Here is a 20194-nt window from a genome sequence, read left to right as displayed (position 1 = left end):
AAGGTGAAACAAAGAGATCCTAATAAAGTTGTGGCCCGTTGCCTTTTATTATTATCACTTTTTTGGATATCTCAGCCATTTCGAAACCAATTTTCATCAAATAAATGTTGAATCCTTCTTAAAATTACATGCTCTTTCAAATTTCATAAGAGGTTTCTCATTATCTCACTTAGAAATGCTCAAAATATGAATCCCTTACCTCAACCAGTACTGTACAGTCCCTTTAAAAATGGTTCCATAACATTTGTTCCTGCAATAAATGCTCCCATGAAATATCTGCATGCTATTCACTAAAGCCAGACATAAATTCTACCAACAAACATGAACCCTAACCCTAATCCTAATCCTCACATCAAACTAAACCTAAAACCTTATCACAACCCTAACCCCTGTTAAACCCTATGTCCTTAGAGAAAAATATAAAGACCAGAGTAATTGCCACAGGAGCAAATGTTGTGTCACCTTTAAAAATTGCAGCTGCGTAAAGAAGGGAAGAAAATGTGAAATAAATAAATTTCATTATTACATTTCTACAGTGAAAAAACAAATTTGAATTCACGTATAAACCAGTCTGACAGTTGATACTTAGAAATTTGTGCGAACACACACTTCATAAATGCAGTAAACATATACATGCTTTGTGCGCCAGTAGAGCCAGGGGCATGTCCCGATTATAGTCACTTTTTTGGTTCCGTACCTTGACAGTTGAGGCCATCCGCCTGCAGCTCAAATCCGACGGGGCATTGGCAGACCGGGTGGGAGCCAAAGATCGTGCAGTTGTACTGGCACTGCAGGTTCTCACACGGGTCGATGGGCGTCAGCACGAGTGTGGCTCTCACTGGAGCATAAAGTGTGCGCGGTCGGAGGACGGAAGCGTAAACGCCGCCGGAAAAAAAAAAATGAAAATGTTGAACTTGAGATTCCAGAAATCTCTTCAGCATCACACAACACACACTTTCATGCCATTTTACATACAATTGTGACCAAAGACATTCAGGACATTGTATGTGCTCTGGGTGAGCAGTTCGTGATATTTTGAAACAGATATGCAAAAAATTATTATTACCATCCTATAAGCAGGGCTCGACACTAACGGTGGCCCGGGGCCACCAAGAACGCACGTCGGGCCACCAAAATTTCAGAAATGAAGAATTTGGTGGCCTGATCGGGCCACCAAAAAAGGTGGGATGTTTGCCTTTGGGCCACCAAAAATAAAAGTTAGTGTGGAGCCCTGCTGTAAGGGATGCACTTACCTATGCTACGGGAAAGAGAGTGCCAATATTAATGAACAGTCTTCTTGCAGACAATAGGCCCTACTGATGCGTACACCAGATATTTTGCAAGGTCTCTATTTTCGTGAGTTTTGCGAGTTGGGTGCTAATCGTGAATTCAATAACGTGCAAAAATATCAACTCTGATCCCGACCATGATGCAATGCATGCATGCTTACATTTCTCCGTTCATTACTGTACTCCCCGATGGTGAATTTACACCACTCACAGCAAACATGATTTATACGGAACTTGCTAACCCTATCCAAGCTGCCTAAAGAGAGGCACGAAAAATTCAAATAACAGATATCATATGTCAGCATACAATTCACATTTTGATGCATAAGTATAGCTTACATTTTTTCACACGATCTTTCAAAACAGCTAATATCCAAATGCTAGCAGGCTGCAGTCTTCTTTAAGAAATGGTATGATGCTGAAAATTGATGGAGAATCTTAGCAGAAGCAGAGAAGTGAGCTCTTTTTTTTTTTCTTCTTCTTTTTCCCCCTTTTGTGTGAAAGGTGGGGGTGCACCTTTTATGCGAGCCTTTAAAGGTTTAGAATATATGCACACAGTACTTAGTACTCACGTCTGCAGGACCTGCCGTCAGTTTCCAGCTCATAGCCCCGGTTGCAGCTGCACCTGTAGGACCCTTCTGTGTTCACGCAGTTGTGATCGCACATGTACGCCATCTGCGAGCACTCGTCAATGTCTGTAAAAGGGAGAACACCAGGCAACAAGGTTATAGAACAGATACATCCCTAGTCCTGTCAGAACTGAAAAGAGTTTGCAGCTGGTCCTCAAAAAAAAGAAGAAAAGTTGATTCAAGTGTTGAGTCTGGATTTGCAGATTTGGACAAACTTTTCTGTTGCTACGCATCACATCTTATAATCAACTTATGAAGAAATTGAAAGGACTTGTAAAAGGAAGACTCCTACTACCCCAATAGCCCTCCATAATCTGTATTTTATCAGAACACCTCGTGGGTAAGAATGCCAGAATTTCATGAGACGAAAGTGAGGGAAACTCTTTTGATTAGATCAAAGATTTTCTCCTACCTATCTATTGACTTGTGGCAAGCTAGTCACGAACTTAACAATTGACACAACATCGAGTCCTGATACAAAAGACCCCTTCCCCCCCACCTCTTTCAACCCAATACCACCAAATAAACTACAGCAGGCATCCATCTTCATGGATGCACAGTGTATGTATCACAAACTTTTTAAAGTAAAACTGGTGCCAGTATTCACGGTAGAGGTACATACCTCTATATCAACAATGCATGGCAATATTTGGTAAGTACACTATATTTCGTCATCACAATATGACAATGTCCTAAGTTTGAATGCCTAAACAAAACACTTCAATAATAACAACAAAAATGTTTATATAAAGCAAAACCATAAAAAACCATATAAAGCAGTTTGTATCTGTTACTTCAAAGACTGGAATAACATTGATAATGAAAAGCACTGGCTGACTGACGGCAAACTCTGTTTGGTAATTTGTAGGTTGCTAGGCATTTCAGTTAACCACAAATGAGTATGGCATGAATTCAACAACATCATATCCATGGTGGATCAGAGGAATGTTGGATTACAAGGAGACGGGAGAAAGAGATAAGGGTAAGGGCAGAGCGGCGCCCCACGTACGAACCTCGACAGCTCCGCAGGTCGTTGTTGAGCGTGTAGCCGGCGTTGCAGCTGCAGCGGGCCGTGTCACCCATGTTGAGGCATGTGTGCTGGCATCCTCCATTGTTGGTGGCACAGGGATTGGCAGCTGTTGCCACGGAAACCATAGGCAAATTGTGAGTGCCCCCCTTCAACATCTCAACATATCAATCTTTTAAAGGCAATCAACTTCTCATTGATTCAAAACAAAGTTTATGAAACCTAGAGCAGTTTCCTAACTTGAATAGGAAAGCGCATTGAGTTTTAAACCTGATGATTGTTCTCTCATCAGTGAAAGTTTGAGTGAAATGTTTGAAATTTTAAGACAGTATTTGCCTGTAAAAGATTACTAATGCAAAAGGAAGGGTAGTTTTGGGGGTCGTGTTTGTGCTTATGGGGTCTACTCTTATGATTGGAACAGGCTATGGAGTTTGAAATGTCAAGTGCCACCCAAAACGTCATCTTCTATTGGTGCAAAAGGTGTAGCGAGGGGAACTTTTGACGATGGATGTTACACAAGCTCAAGGATCTTCCACAAGATTTGATAGTTACAAAAACTATATTTTGAATCTCCATCACACAGCTTTCCATTATCTCTAACATTTGAAAGTCTGTTACCAAGGATTGCATCATGTTTACAAATGAATAAAATGGTCCCACAGTCATTATACTGAAGTTGGCAGAGGGATGGGTCAAGCTTGGGGGAAGGCAAGGTGGGGGGTTCAAATAGCATGCTGTGTGGGGGAAGTGAGGGGGTGATTAGATGTTATGGGTATCGTTTAATTTATTAAACATTCTGGTAAAGGAAATGGAAGGGAATTTCGTGGGAAGGTTTCGAGGAGATATCACAGTCTTTGTTGCATTTCTTGCACGGAGCGATTAGTTCTTCTCTGGGCATGTCTAAGGACATCTGGATGATCTTAACCTGTCGAGGATCAGCTAATTTTCCTAATACACAATTTCCACAGACACCTGTCTGAGCACGCACATGACCAGTCTTCGATGAGTTAATATAGCAGTGATCATTGATTGTTGATGAGGCAGGAGAGTGGTACATGTTTTGGCTAGATCTGACTCACTACAAAATCTCATGCATGACAGCGATTCTAATGACAATGACATCAAAAAATAAGAAGCAGGTGTACTTCTCACTCAACAAACCGTGGAGTGGAATCATGCACTACTAAGACTACCTAAAAATATGTACAGATATGATAAGAAATGTGGAACAGGTCACAGCAAAATGAGGAAGTATCGTGCTATGAAAATGGACACTTTGTTTCTTATATTTCATAGGGCATATCTACTGAGCTGGCAATGATTTCATTGCTGCTGGAATAGATTTTCTGTCACTACGACTTACAAGTTTGATCACTCCAACATATATATCGGCTGACAAGATGTTGTTTTTTTCAAAATCTGAATGCTCAGGTCCTTGATTATTGTTGTTACAAATAAAAAAACAAAAAAAAAATCACATGCAGGGCAGACTTTAAAATAAAGATAAATAAACCAAATGCTGGGCAAACATTTTTTTTTTTAAACACAAAAATTAATTGAGCATTAATCATGCATTATATTCGCATTTAGTAATAAAGCCTGCACATCAAACACAGTAATTTCTGCAAACAAAACATTTCTTACGTCACAGTTGCAAGCAGCTTGCTGAAATTTTGAATGAGAAAAGCATCTGTGATTTTTTTTTTTTTTTTTAATTTTCCGTTCACACATCACCATGCAACGTGGATGGACTTTGCTTAACACTTTGGGGACCTGTGGCAAATTTTACGATGAGGTAAGCAATTGCCTGACAGCTGATTAAAAGCATGCTAGTGCAAAAAAAAAAAAAAAAAAAATGTTTTAGTATTTATTATTATCTATTAGGTGCTCTTCTATTTCATTTAGTAACTTTTTTCTTTTCTGACACAGATGGGAATTAGCAATTCGCTTTTGATACACTAGGGTCAAAGCGAGGATGCGTTCCGCCGGAGACTTACGTATACACGAGCGTCCGTCTGGAGAGAGCCTAAAGCCAGCATGGCACTGGCAGGAGTAATGGCCGTAAGGATGCGAGAGGCACTGGTGTTGGCAACCGCCGTTGTTGATCGCACAGCCATCTTGAGCTGTTTGTTTGTTTGTTTATTTGTTCATTGAGGTAACCCCCGAAAGAAATGAAATTGTTCCAGTAATGTGATGTGTATTGGGGGTTGTGGTGGTTAGAGAGATATTTTTCAACATTTCAGATATGAACATTTTACATAAAAGATTATTTCATGAGAAAAACACAGAAATAATAATGTAATTCAGGTTTGTTTGAGGGGCATGTTTCCGACAATGACATTTGACAATCCATAATCATTTTTTTTTTGGAAGATTTGTTTGATCATATTGTGTTTTTTATTACAATTTGATGGTTTTGGGGGATTTAGTAGGGGAAGAAATGGGGAGACAGAGAACAAGAAAACACAGGAATTTCACACATGAGAGAATGGTGACATTTTGAGGACAAAAGAAAAGTGTTAGCTACGAAATGATCGTGGATGAGCGATAAATTTACCTCGTATGCACCACTAAATCTAATCAAACAAGCACTCGCTACCAGATCTACTATTCAAGATGATGAGGGGGAGAAAGGTGACATTCATGTGTATACCGCGGGACAGTGAATAAATGCCTTGTGTACCAGTAAGTTTCTACAGATGTTTCTACTACTGCATAGACTAGACAGAGCTGAAGATTCCCCAAGCAAATGAAGAAAATATGCCACATCAAATGCTACATGAATGATGGTACTTTTCAAAAACAGAGAGTTGTATAATACTTGTATTACAGCAGCAGCAGTACATGGAGACAATATATGAACAATCATAAGCTCCCGCATCACATAATTTCTTATATTCTTTTTGCACAGGTACGCCACATACAAAAATGTATAAACATGGAAGCAAGAATGCAACAATAGAAAAAACATCAAACAAGACTATACTGTAAGCTATTTCTGTAAATGCTGTCTGGCCAAGGAAAGCAAAACTATTCTGGGATTCTATGTCAAACAGCCAGGAACTGACAGGTGTATTTCACTGTTTAGGTTGCATGATCCTTTCACAATTAGACCATGGTGAGCTCATCTTGTTTTCTTTTTCCTGTCAGTAGCCACATGTAGCTGCTGATAGGTTCTGTCAAATTTGTCTACTCCAATTAATCACACACATAATTGCTGTATGGACTCCAGCTATAACTATCAAACTGCATGCACGACATCACTACGAAAGACGGGAAGATTCAGATCGCAAAATGCTTAGTGCCATGAAAGCTTGCCATCACCTCTTACACTAGTGTTACCAAAAACTAACTGATTATCTCCCTTTCTCTGTTTTTTTTTTCTCTCTCTCTTTCTGACCCTATTACTGTAAAACCAACAACATTTGTGGCATGAAATTTTCACAAATTGGAGCAGACAGCCTCTTTCGCAATGAAATTTTCGCAAATTGCCACTGGCATTCAATACATATTTTGTAGACAAGTTCTCCCGCATGCATTCTCATTTTGTGAATCTTGGCTCTTGCGCAATTCGTTAAATAAAAATGCACACAAATGTTCCTCGTTTTACAACACCTCCCACATCCTATTTTTCTCCACTTCTTCCCCTTTCTTGTCTCTCCTCCTCATCCCTCGTTCTTTTTCCCTCTCTTCCATCTCTCTCTCTCCCTCTATCACTTTCTACCTTCCCTTCTCCACTTTCTCCTCTTCCGTGTTTCCCCCTTTTTCTCCTTCCATCCATCCATCCATCCATCCATCCATCCATCCATCCATCCATCCATCACCTTCCCCCTCCCTCCACTTTCCCTCCCTTCTTTCCATTCTCACTTTCTCCCTTCCCTCTCCACTCTCACCCCTGACCCCCTTAACCTCCCCCCCCCCCCCATCCTCCTCCTCCTTCCCTCTTTAAGTTGGAGACAATTGATGTGTCATCCCAGACAGGCCACTTCAAGGAGTCCTTTGTATCATTGACTTCATCAATCAATCAATGTGGGAACATGTGGGTAACTGACATAGACGGGGGACATTGTAACACCCATTTCCACCCACTGACAGATTGCATTTAGCACATGTCACTTCTATAGAGAGAGACAACACGGAATGAGTGTGTATTGATTTTCACACTTACATCCAATGTCCAATTGATTACTTGTCATGCACTTAACGAGAATCTAAAACATTCTTTCACTGTTTAGTATCTATTGTGTAGATTCTGCTGCAGTTTATGGAGCTAGAGCTCATAATCTCTACACATGTGACATTTACCTGGTCTCTAGTGATACATACCTTTTCATTTTGTGTTCTCTCTCTCTTTTTATTATTATTATTATTTTTTTTTTTGGGGGGGGGGGTTGTTTGGTTGTTTGGTTGGTTGTTCAAGTTTTAATTATAGGTGTTTAAACTAATCCATACACTTTTATCAAAAAAAGAAAAAAAAAAAGAAGAGAGAATGTTATCAGCGAAAGAAAGCAAACTACTATAAAACCGTACGGATTAAAAAAAAAAAGGAAAGCCAAATCTTCCAATATATTTTGAGCCATGTTTCCCACAACTAATATAGGGAGTTTATACATTTGTTCAGAGAGCACCATCATTCTATAAAATATACCATGCACCTGTTGGCTCTTTACAATATGCCAAGATATGTTAGCCTTTTTCTATCTGGTGTCTTCATAGCAGGCACGCAAGAAAGAGATAGGGGTAAATTTATTCAGACTGCCGGGTCTTCCTTTAAACTGACACCCACACACCTGCTATCACTCCTTACTGTATTCTAACAAATCAGAAACATATGCTCCACCCCCGATATGTTCCATCCCAAACATATGCATCTTTCTACATAGTCTTTCCCACGTTAGAATCATTCTAGTTTCTCAGTGTTTCTTTGGTTGTTGTTGTTGTTGTTGTTGTTGTTGTGGGGGAATGAACAGGATATGTTGGGATGTGACTGTCTGGTTTATATGCCTTTGAAAGTCTTTACAATCCACAGACAAGAACTTCAAATACTTGACAGACATTTCACCATACCAAGCTTTGTGGGCAAGAAAGTATCAATTCGCAAATTGATGTGGTTGTTTATATACAATAAATGTTGATGCTAATTTGCAAATTAATATGGTTGATTATGCAAAACAAATTTTGGAAACAGCTCCGAAAATAATGAAAGGCAAATAACGTGACTGTAATTTGATTAAAACTGATCTGTTGTGTCGCGCTGACGTGAAAACCGTTTCAACATTGCGTCATGTAGGAACGAACTGACTGCACCTGCGCGAACGAGATCTCACATTAGATTGAACGTTTTATGAAATAAAATATATATTAGCTGATCCCACTCCCAAGACCGAGAAAGCCTGCCGAAACCGGACAGCACTGCACATTGTTTCCTTAAGCTATAATTATACATAAGGATGCATCTAACGGTCACTTGTTTTCATGGTATGTCTTTTGAGAGCATCTTTCGATTTTAATTCATTTTTGTAATTCACACATAGCAAAGTAAATTACCACCAAAGAAACCTTTTCTTTGAATTTCATTTATGAACTTGCGAGGTCATTTCCATGTAAAGATTATTTGCTCAAGAAGGTCTTTGTTAAATATGATATTATAAAAGGGATAGAAAAACTGCGCAGCATTCATGTGTGGTTTCTTGAAACATGATAAAAGAATTGACACTTTAGAGTCTTATTTTTAATTTTCCACCCCTGGTGGTTTTCATATGCTTATCTATGGCAAGGCGCTATTGTCTATGGGTACATGTACATCTACCTCCATACATCAGTCTGCACATATTGTAAACTGCTCATCTAGATCATCTAGATCTATTTCTAGATTCTTATTTCCTTGTTTTCGAGGTAAGTCTTTAGTGAACATCTTTCTATATTAATTCATTTTTGTGATTCACCCAGAGCAAAGTAAAGTACCACCAATGTAACCTTTTCTTTGAATTTCATTTATGAAATCTCAAGGTTATTTCCATGTAAAGATTACTTCAAATATTTGCTCAAGAACGTCTTTGTTGAACATGATTATAAAAGGGACGGGAAAAACTACGCAGCATTCATGCGTGGTTTCTTGAAACTTGATATTGATTGATTGATATTGAATTGATATTAGGACTTCTTATTGATAATTTTCACCCCCGGCGGATTCCTTTTGTCATATGCTTATCTGTTTGGCGAGGAGTTATTGTCTATGGGTACATCTACTTCTATACATCAGTCTACACATAGCTATTCATCTATATAGATCCTATTTCAGATACAAATGTACATGTACATACCTTCTTTCAGAAAGTTGTATACTCTCTATCTGTCTATCTATTCATCCAGCTAGCAACCACTTAACTATTCCTCAATCTGTCATCTGTCTACACTATCACTCTATTTCTTTTTATATTTGCTCTTCAATCTATCCATCCATTCATCTCACTGTAGTATATTCTGTAATCTCACTTCCTATTCCCCAAGCGTTTTCTGGATGTACAACTAGGCCTACATGTAGCGATCAGCTTTATTTGTTTTCAAGCTGTCCGATGAAAGCAACGGCACCACCTGCATTTTTCCCTCTCAGTAGTGCGCTAGTAGCCCAATTCATACCTGTCATATTTCTGATAGCAACAGCTGACACGTAATCAAAATACCCAAAATATGTAATCCTTCTTAGAGTTTTTTTACATTTTTTTCTTTGGAATCAGCACTTTCTCCACAAGGGGTATCAGAGGGCAGAGTTCCTACAACTATAAAGCCAAAGCTCAGTTGAGCATAGAAGTACCCACAGAGGCACAACAACGAGGCAGTTTCTCAGGAAAGCACTAGGCAGGCACATGTCGCAGTGAATGCAGGATCTATGTGTTTTGAAGTGGGGAGTATGCGCAAAAGTTTACAGGGAGTTTTATACTTATTCTATATATAAAGTATTCAAATATATCCAGTACCAGATGTTTAGCACACTGGATGAATACTCTTTGGGCACAGAATGGCTGACTGTTATTTCTCTATACCTATCTATACATATCTATAGACCTAAAAAAGTTATTTTACGAAACTCCATAGGGTATACAGGCCTGATTTATCATTATGTTTATGACAAACTGGGGGAGAGTATCCATCAAAGTAGAGAAGAAAGTTCATAGGACATTGACACAAAACTGTTTCTAGCACTGGCCCAATTGGTGAATTAACACCCCAGCACAGGTGCAATGAAACCACTGCGGTCAAAATATGAATATGAGCTCTATTTTGATTGTTTATTTGTTTTTCCAAATAAAACCTGTACAGATGTAAAAATAAAGCCATGGGTTTTTTTTTTTTCCTCTCTCTCTCTCTCTCTCTAAAAAAATGAACATCTACTAATAGTTTATCGTGATACTGGGGAAAATGAAATGTAAGATTCTCTTCTGGGATTATTCTACTTTTTTAAAAGAATTCTTTTGGCAAACACACAATTCTTCATTCATCTATCTGGGTGACACTCGTACACCATGCCTAACTTCAATGATTTTCTCCCTCCCTCTTTGAAGAAAGACGGAAATTGAGGCCATCCCACCTCCTTCCCCTCTTCAATCAAAGACATCAGTCAAATAACGGCCAAAATGCCAGACCAAATGATGGCGAATCTTTCTTGAAATTTCCCGACATAAGTTAGTATCTGTGCTTTCCGTTGGTGGGTTTGACATTGTATCAAAAAATATGATGAAAATGTCGCATTAATCATTACTTAAATTTCTATCACAGCTGTTAGTTTGGCTAATGTCTAATCATATAACCTTTCACAGCCCCTCCTCTTATAATTGAATTATTCTGTCTGCCAGAAGAATACACTGTGGTCATAAACAAGAAGTCATTTTTCACACGATATTACTCCTCGTTAAATCAATGCTCGTAGCTAAAGGAACAACATCAATATGATTAGAAATGGGAAAAAAAATTTTTTTTGAGGGGGACTACTTTTTGATAAACTTTTTTGGTGCACTAATATGCTATCTACTGGCACAAGTTTTGGCTCTAGGCACTTCCTACTGCACAAGCTTTCACCACGAAAACTGCACTATATAATATGCCTTTTACCCACAGGTAGCATTGGTTTGATGCTCGTTATGTTTTTCTTCGAAAAATGGGTACATACACTTCAAGCAGGTTGCTAGCTGCTCTTGCATTGGGTGCACTTTTTCAATATATCAATACAGAAAGAAAAGCTACACATTTCCACATATTCACTCTCATTCTCATCTAGATGTCTTGCATGAAACAACACTTTTAATAATAATATAATAATAATGAAGCACACACACATTCTTGTTAATTCTTTTTTCCACTGTCACCATCTAGTTAAATATCACTACTACCAAGGATAGAAGGCGTTTAGAAAAAAAAAACGGATTTTGCACAGAAAGTTGGCTTTTTTTTTTCCCCCAAAAAAAGAAAGTGGTCGAGAGGTAAAGAAAAGGGGTGTCTTACGACTGCAGGTCTTTCCGTCGGGATTTAGCCGCTCGCCGTAGGGGCACTCGCACTGGAAGCTCCCGTGGGTGTTCCTGCAGGTGTGCTGGCAGCCTGCGTTGCCTTGGAGACACTCATCAATATCTGGTGGGGGATGATGAAGGAGGGAAAACTCATCACTTGTGAATTTCATCAAAGACAGGATGAAAACAAGGGAAAGATGAATGTGAATAATACATATATTTCATGACAAATCTTCAAGTATACAGGTGGAGGAGACTGTTGTCAATATGCAAATCACTTGACTTGGACAACGGCCTCTATACCAAAATGACTCTCTACCAACACCCTCTACATAATACCAATATCACCAAAATATGCAATGAAAACATATTTGATTGATAGCAATATTCACATTTCACACATACTTGTCTCTCGGTCTGACTGTCTCTATCCATTTCTCTATCTATACACAAAAGGATCGTGTGGAGAAAAAAAGTTAAAAAGTATCCAAGAATCTACCTTAGCTTGCCTGTTGTAAAGATCCATCTTCAAAATGATCTGAGAAATGCTGATACTATGCCACATGCTAACAAAGAATGATATGTAATTAAGACTTCAATCATATAGGCCTCATAACCACAAAAAGTTTCATTACACCAAAAAAAAAGTTAAATATCTTTTATGGGAATTGGGTAGCAATCACATGACATAGTGATATGTGATTATGTGTGTGTGAGAAAGACAAGGGAGAAAGGAAAGGAATTATAGATTAGGGGAAACGAAAATACCTACAGGAGGAGGAGGGGAGGCAGGGATAGAAAAAGAGAAAGTGTCAAGAGGGAGAAAGAGTGATCAAAGAATACGAAAGAGCAGGAAAGAGCAAGAAAGAGCATGAAAGAGCAGGAAAGAGCAGGAAAGATTAGGAAAGAGCGGGAAATAGCAGGAAAGAGCAGGAAAGAGCAGGAAAGAGCATGAAAGAGCAAACAAAACTGGGGGGACTGACCTCTGCAGCTGACTCCATCCATGCCGAGCTCGAAGCCTTCGTCGCACTTGCAGTAGTAGCTCCCGATGGTGTTGCAGCATCTTCCCATGCAACCTCCATTGCTGAACAGGCACTCATTGGTATCTGTAGTGAAATGAATGCAGAAGAAAAGCAATATCTGTTAAGGTTGCATCCCAAGGAGCTGTAAAAACATCTTTTAGTGCCCCTTTGGAAGTTTATACTTGTTCATACGAGAGAAAGAACTATGAGAGAAAGATAGGGAGGGGAGGGGAGCATACTTTATTTGTTATGAATCTTGAGTGAATGTTGCTTACTTCACTTGTATATAAGTTATCAACCTCCATCAGGATCACCCGTCATACTTTGACTGCCAAAATATTGTTCCTAAGATTCCATCCAGCATGTTGCGTATTGTCGCAACTGTATCCTTCCTTGCCACGTCTGATACTTTGTATTCAATTTGTGCCTGTTTTCCAGCGCCTTGGCTATTTTCTCGCGGGAGCGACAATATTATTGCCAAAATGTTCGGCCTGTTTTTGTTTCAGACGAGCCAGCTTTGCCCGCCTGCCTCCTTGCTGATTGAAGTCTAACTTAAGCCGGGACTTGGAACGAAGCGGGGGAAAAAAGAGGGTATAAAGTTTGTGAAGAAACTTTTAAAAGCTACAATCAAAATATCATATCCCTTCTTCCCAAAACTCCCTAATGCTAGCCTATAGCCTAATACTAAGGGGGATATTTTCATTCTCATGTTGCAGTTTTCTTGTTCAGCCACAAAACCAACACCGAGACAAGAGCCGCACCATACACACCACACCGGCCGCCGCTCCCGCCCCGGAGGTGAAGATTTTTGACGCTCTATTTTGGACGGGGCCTGTCATTTGCAGGGCTCCGCCGAGTTTGGGAGCGGAGATTTGGAGATGTTTTGTCAAGATTTTGGGACCACAATACTGTCATCAAAACGACAGGAAGTAGGGTAGTAGGGCTTTATTCGGCAGCCTAGACTTTTTCTTGAGCTCCGCTCAGGAGAGACAAGCCTACCGCCTTTGCCACCGGAAAGAATGAAAGAGACAGTTGCATAGAGAGACCTTACACAGAAAAAGGCCAACATTTCCTGAACTTTGTTCAATCATCAATCTTACCTGCCACTGGAGTTCAATAAAGAAATAAGCAAAGTATATGTAGCCATTCATTCATTTCATTTTATTTCAGTTCCAACAACAAAAGTATGAAGTACAATATAACATTAGCATTATATGAAATCAATGCAGCTCATTTTTTTTTATATTAAAGAAAACATACATACATACACACATGTATTCATACATATATAAAGACGTTTCTTCCATACACAGTCATATGTACTCTCTCTCACACACACGAATGTACTACTACCAGCCACATAGAAGAAACCTCAAATTTTGTTTTAACTGGTTGATTCAATAAATTTCCACATCCTTCTTAAAAATTCTGTGGTATAGAACTGTCAAGTGCATATCACATATATATTTATCTTATAAGAGTATGTTTAATAACAAAGAAGAATTTCCACATAACAGTATCTGGGAATTCTTTCACAGTAAATCTTTACAATGGAATACAAAAATGTATATAACTCCCAGTGATATAATCAAAACTTGGCCTTTAAAGGGTTATCTTACTTAAGTTGATAAGTCATCTCTTATGCATGACTGACCGAAAATGATTACAATGTTCTCCCAGAAGTATAGGCAAACAACATTTTCTTCTCTTGCCTTTGATGATGATTTCATAACGGTTAACTTCACACGATCAAGAAATTCGGGATCAATAAAAAAAAAAAAAAAGATAAGAAATTGTAACAATTTGAGATCGTTGCCGCATGGAAAATTTTCATCTGACCTTTGAACATCCACTCTCTTAGTCCTTATCACGACATCTCTTATTTTTTGACATCCTGCTAGTTTCATCCCTGGCTATAACCAGTGCACCCCGAGAGCGGAGAAGACGCGTAACCTTGACCTTTTGGATAGCGATCTGATTGGGGTAATAACATGACTTATGACTAACTTCACCTGAAGTTACTCTCTCGCTCTCATGTCTCACTCTGTTCTCCAGCCCAACATCTTTAGCATGTTTTATGTTCTTTTGTACAAGTCCCTCACTGAAATACAGCGACCTGATGAGCAGTAGAGATAGCCCAACTGCAACGGCGTGCAAATATCTAGGCCCTAAATATGCCAATATTCATGACTGTATTATTGGACAGACAGGTTTATAGAGGTATATACAGTATATAACCATTGTTAAGGACATGGAAGACTTTCGAATGGATGTTATCTGAACAGATAATCATAGCTCCACATCTATGAGGCAAATGTCATCAAATTTGAAGCAGCCAAAAATACTTTCATTGGCTCTGACATGAATGGAGGATTGATACTCAAACACACAAATAAAAACACACACATACAAGCATACAGTACACACATGTGTACACCACACACTCCATTGAATATAAATACTATGTATTCCTCCCGTAGCCAACTGTGCCATTTTCCTATCTTGTTGCTTTCTACTAGCATGGATTGATCCATCCCCATTTCCAAAAAATATCAAAGAAGGAAGGAACAAAACATTGTCTGAGATGTACGAAGGTAGCTTGGGTCACATGCTACAAACCTCAGTTTCTGGTTCAACGAGGTGAAACATACAATCTACCATCCTCCCTCCCTTCCCCCCCCCCAAAAAAAAAAAAAAAAATGATAGAAAGACAAAGGAAAAACATAGTGACAAATAATTTCATCAACCTTGTGGTTGGTTTCTGTGGCAGGCAGGGCAAAAGACGTGTCATCAGCTCAACAGATTTGAGTGTAGTTTGGGGTGGGGGGGGGGGGGGGGTGGGGCTGAGAGAGAAGGCACGGTCAAGTACCGCTGCAGAAAAACCACATCTTCCCTCTGTCTCAACTCGGAAATTAGCCAGACTCCGATAAATCTGCCCGGCGGTATCGGATTCTGATCACCCCATGATCAACCTGCCCGCACGCAGACGCACACGAGAGATACATGTACAAACTTCTCTACCCAACCGACCGAGGTGGCCTGTGTACAGACAACAAGATGTCGAGTAAATCAGGAGGAGGGAATACATTTTTTTTTTGGGGGGGGGGAAGATATTATCTATCACCATTCAGTGCTACAACATCAATATTTCAAAAACAAGAGGAGTTCACGTTTCATTGCATGTGCAGATGTAATTATTCCCACTTTGACAATTACACAGAGAGCTCCGATATTCTCAGAATGGAGGGGCACAGGCACGCTTTGTTTCATTTTTTTTTTTCATCATCATCATCATCAATTTTTTATCACTTAACGACTTATCCACTCCACACCAACTCTTCTAGCTCTCAAATTCAAAGTAATGCAAACTGAGAGAGATGGAGAGAGAGAGAGAGAGCAAGAATTGAACAGACTTATATCCACCAGAGATTTGGGAGAGAAGGTTGCACATGAACTCGGTTTATGTCATCCTTGGAATCATTTGCGCCGGTTATTTATGCTGAAAAATACTTGCTTTGCATGTTACATTTCATGGATTCAGCTTGTTTCCTTTTCTTCAATAAACTTTGCTTAAATGATCTCACTGCCAGTTTCGTTTCTTCTCTTTTACTTACTACTTCCTTTACACTTTGTTTGAACTAATTTGTTGCCATAATAACGAGCTCACTTGGGTATAAATTGATAAGACAATGTACCAACCATGGAACTCCATTCCACTTTCCCATTGACTTTAAAATCAGAACAGAAAATGACTGATATCTCTCAACAGAACTACCCTAAATCCAACAAGACATCAATATGGAATATCCATGAAATATGACATAATTTCTTGAATAAGTAATATCAGTCCAAACCTTAATAGGCACTGAGGCACCATGCAATGGTGCATCAGTAATTTTGATTAATTCCATTGCTTTGTGGAAGCACAAGGAGGTTTGCTAACATGCTGTAACTTTGTCATTTTGCCTATCCAACTTAGAGAAACCTTCCATATTAAACCTAGCTAGTTTTCTTGATGCCCTTTTAAGCAAAGTCAATGTGAATGAACTGGAGGGAGGAGCTACCCTGTAAAGTCCAAGCACTGGGTCACAGTCGTAACTGTGCGCTAGAGGAATAGATTCTAGGGACTTTTTGCCGAATGTTACAGTCGGAGGTCCTGGGGGGAAAGTCAAAGCTATCCAGGATGAATAATCATCCCCACAGGAACATGTCGACACTTTCGACAGACCGCAAGCTACGGTTTGAAGGGGGAGATTTATGGTGTCAACCCCGAACTCACAAACCCACACTTGAGATTCAGTATCCCCACCTAACCCCCTACCTCCCACTCCCCCCCCCCCCCCCCCATCCCTTCAACCACCATCATTACCACCAGCACATGAATAACATACAGTCTATCATGGCTAGGATGACATACAATGGGCACCATGTTCATTATGACTTGTTCCATTCACAACAATATATAAAAGGGGAAAAATTGGTACAGTTGGTGCTACAGTGCATCTGGACACCAAAAATCAAGTCAGGAGATATTTCCCAATTTTTCTGCTCTAGTACTCTCTGTATAGTTAAATTCAATTTATCTATTTTCAAAATCATCAGGCTAATTTTATATGAAAAGAAACAGGCCGAAGGAAAAGCTCAATACATTCCTCTTCACTGTACACCCAATATCTTTTAAACCCCTAGAAGACCAGTCCTGAGTATACTCGGGTAGGTGTCTATGGGAATTGCCGGTTACAGCGAAATCAGCTTGGCCCCAATGGTTTGGTTGATACAAGATATTTGACAAACATAACTTTTTAGTGACATCACAAGCATACTTCCTTGTCATGAAGTGAAATGTAGGGAGTAATCTAGCGAATCTCCCCTACAAGTTAAAGAAAAGACACACAGTGGCAGAGATGAGATGGGATTATAGATAAGGTTTCTGCATTTTTAATTTCATCTTACCTCCAAAAGCCCTCGCACGCAGATATCATATCGATCACATTTCCCTTTATGAAAACTGTCTTTCTTGCAAAATTCTACACATCAGCAAACTCTCGGTGGGCAAAAATGTACTGACAGGCACATTTATGTACCTCAGGTACTGCAGACCCCCAGGCGGCCAGGGGGGGGGGGGGGGGGGGGTAGGCTTGGCGCAGTAACCCGAAACCAGGACCGGGGTCAAAGGTCAGGTTCAAAGGTCATAAGCTGAAGACAACAGGCATCAATCACTGGGTAGAATACACCCAGTCTCTTTTCCCCCCATTGAGAAGGACTCCAGGGGTATTACAAGGTGTCTCTGACAGACAGGCGCATTTGTCTCCTGTTGTCGTGCTGCGATACAAATGCTTTTCTTTTTCACCTCCCTAGCACACGAGGTGTCAAGGCATGCTGGGTAATTCTTTAAGCAGTTACTGAAGCATTTCTATAAAGCCGTTTGCTCCATGCCACAGCCCGGGTAATAATAATAAGTGGCAATTATCACAGCGACCGACACCTGAGCGTGGGGAACTGGACTGCACAGTTAGTTCCACCTTTTTTTCTTCTTTTTTTTTTTCCTTCTTCTTCTTTTTCTCCTTTTTTTAGATTCAGCATTTAGCAAATAGCTGATGCAAAGTGCAAAGGAAATCACGTAGCATTTCATTTTTTTTTTATCACTAACCCTCTGCTTCTTAGCTTGCAAAATCACTTTTATGCTCAAGATATATCATAAATTTATGCATTTATATTAGTCATTGTAAGCAAGTTTGTTATTAGAAAGACAATTTCAAAATCTAATATGGCTAATCATAATTACAAAAAGGATATAGCGGTGCTGATACATGAATGGATGCGGCATGTCATGTGGGGGGGGGGTCAGGTGGAGATTAACAAAAATATACCCATTTTAATATCAAATTATTCACAAAGACAGTGCTTTAGCTACAGTCCCAAAAGTTAGGCTTTCCCACAGATTTAAAATATCAAAAGGCTTGATGCATTTTTGTAACACCAGCTGTGAGACATTCTAACTTTAAGCCAAACTGCAGAACTCGGTAATTGCAATCTGCTTTGAAGTCCTGTGTTGCAAAGGAAAGTTGATGCCATTGTGCATACAGTGTGGTGACAGTATGCTTCATACAGCTCTCTCCCTCTCTTCCTCCTCTTCCTGCTCTTTCTTTTTCTATCTCTCCATCTCTCTACTTTCCACTGTCTTTCTTTTCTCTCTCTCTCTCTGACTTCATGTGCCACGTTCGCACATCCGACTCAGTCAACGTGCCAACTTCGCATATTCTGCTCAAATGCACAAACCCGCCAAAACCGATAGATAAATCGTCAAATGACGCAGGACAATGAAAGCGTTTCTCGAGCTTCCGTTCCTCTCACACACAGCTTGCATTTTATATGTGGTGATCAAGTGATGTTCCATACTGGATTTGAGTGTAAATTTTATGTTTCTGTCACTGTTTTGTGTCCAAAAGTCATGTCTTTACAGTGATATTTAGCTACTAGTCATTTGAAAGAAAAACAATCATAAGATTTGTCATACAATTAACATAAAAACAAAGCTTGACATTTGATCTACAACATTATTCACAATATGTCCAGCTTAACATAAATCTACAGGAGTAAGAGAAATTTGAAAACAGCATGTTTTCTCAAAGCATGACTATGTTGGTGTCTCAGAATAATGTGGCACTCAGGGGGTTTCCACCATGGCACATTAAAAGAGTTTTAATCAGGTAGTGTCAAGCAGAAAGAAACAATGAGAATAGATGAGGCTTGTATGGAAAATTTCTACCTGTGTAACCAAAAATGCCTTCCCAATTATTTGATAAACATAACCCACATCAGAACTAGATTCACTTCGTATGTCAAATAAGCATAGTACCTGACTAAGCGGTACCCGATTACTCGGAGAATACTGTACCTGGTCAGGATCTCAAACTTTTTAAGAGGGGGAGGAGGAAATTGCACTAAATATGAAAAGGAAGGGATGGAGAATTTGACATCATATCAGCTCAGTCCAACACCTGTCTTGGTTTCTTATCCTTAATATAGAAACATCCCTCCTCCCTAGTTAGCACTGATAAAGTATTAAGACTAAATCAAGACGAGAACAGAGATAAAACAAACAACAACCATCCTTTGCCCAATATTCAAGTGCTTGGTTATGCACGGTTCACGTCACAGCTACGTAACATATCTGCAGGAACTTCCCCCTCAAAACCTGGGCATGTGAAGCGCAATATTGTATGTCACAGGAGGAGAGACTTTTTAGCTCTATACTTCCATACATTTTAATACAAAAAATGCACAGCTTGGTCACAGTCAGGCAGCCATGCACTCATTTACGTAACATCTACTGCAGCAAGCAGATGGCTAGCAAAAGCCAATAGCATAAATTATGTGCATTACTGTGCGAAAACCTCAAGTGTAGCAGCATTATGAGTTCATTGCTGCAGTGAGAATGAAAACCGTTTGTTGACACAATATTATTCCCACTCACAGTGAGTCGAGGGGTCAAAGGCGCTTATTCCTACCAAAGAAGATTTCGTGGAAGTACCACCCCTTGTGATATTTGGCTCCAGCCAGCACTCCCAGATTTGAGACCGGCAGACGCTGGGAGGAGATTCTAACGTCATCCCTGATTAAATCTCTTCACTGGTTGATGGGACTCAAATGTTGGCACATACAGTATATTTCCTAGAGGATATTCTACACAGTATGCATCTCCTTTCTTCTCCTCAGGGCATGT

General features: G+C 39.6%; 1 protein-coding gene across 1 annotated transcript in view; it reads right to left on the bottom strand.

Moving 5' to 3' along the window:
- The window catches only part of LOC140238478 (uncharacterized), a 174503-nt gene that overhangs the window by 52480 nt on the left and 101829 nt on the right, over nucleotides 1–20194 (bottom strand). Inside the window, exons 3-8 of the mRNA XM_072318380.1 lie at nucleotides 12430–12552; nucleotides 11445–11567; nucleotides 4943–5068; nucleotides 2932–3054; nucleotides 1862–1984; nucleotides 698–838 (exon numbers count right to left, since the gene is read on the bottom strand). Coding sequence (XP_072174481.1) covers nucleotides 698–838; nucleotides 1862–1984; nucleotides 2932–3054; nucleotides 4943–5068; nucleotides 11445–11567; nucleotides 12430–12552 — 759 coding nt within the window. The remainder of the gene's footprint in view (nucleotides 1–697; nucleotides 839–1861; nucleotides 1985–2931; nucleotides 3055–4942; nucleotides 5069–11444; nucleotides 11568–12429; nucleotides 12553–20194) is intronic.

Source organism: Diadema setosum, chromosome 15 (genome assembly GCF_964275005.1).
Source record: "Diadema setosum chromosome 15, eeDiaSeto1, whole genome shotgun sequence".
Classification (NCBI taxonomy): Eukaryota; Metazoa; Echinodermata; class Echinoidea; order Diadematoida; family Diadematidae; genus Diadema; species Diadema setosum.
Note: the sequence above shows the minus strand (reverse complement) of the source record. Positions and strands in the feature narration are given on the sequence as shown.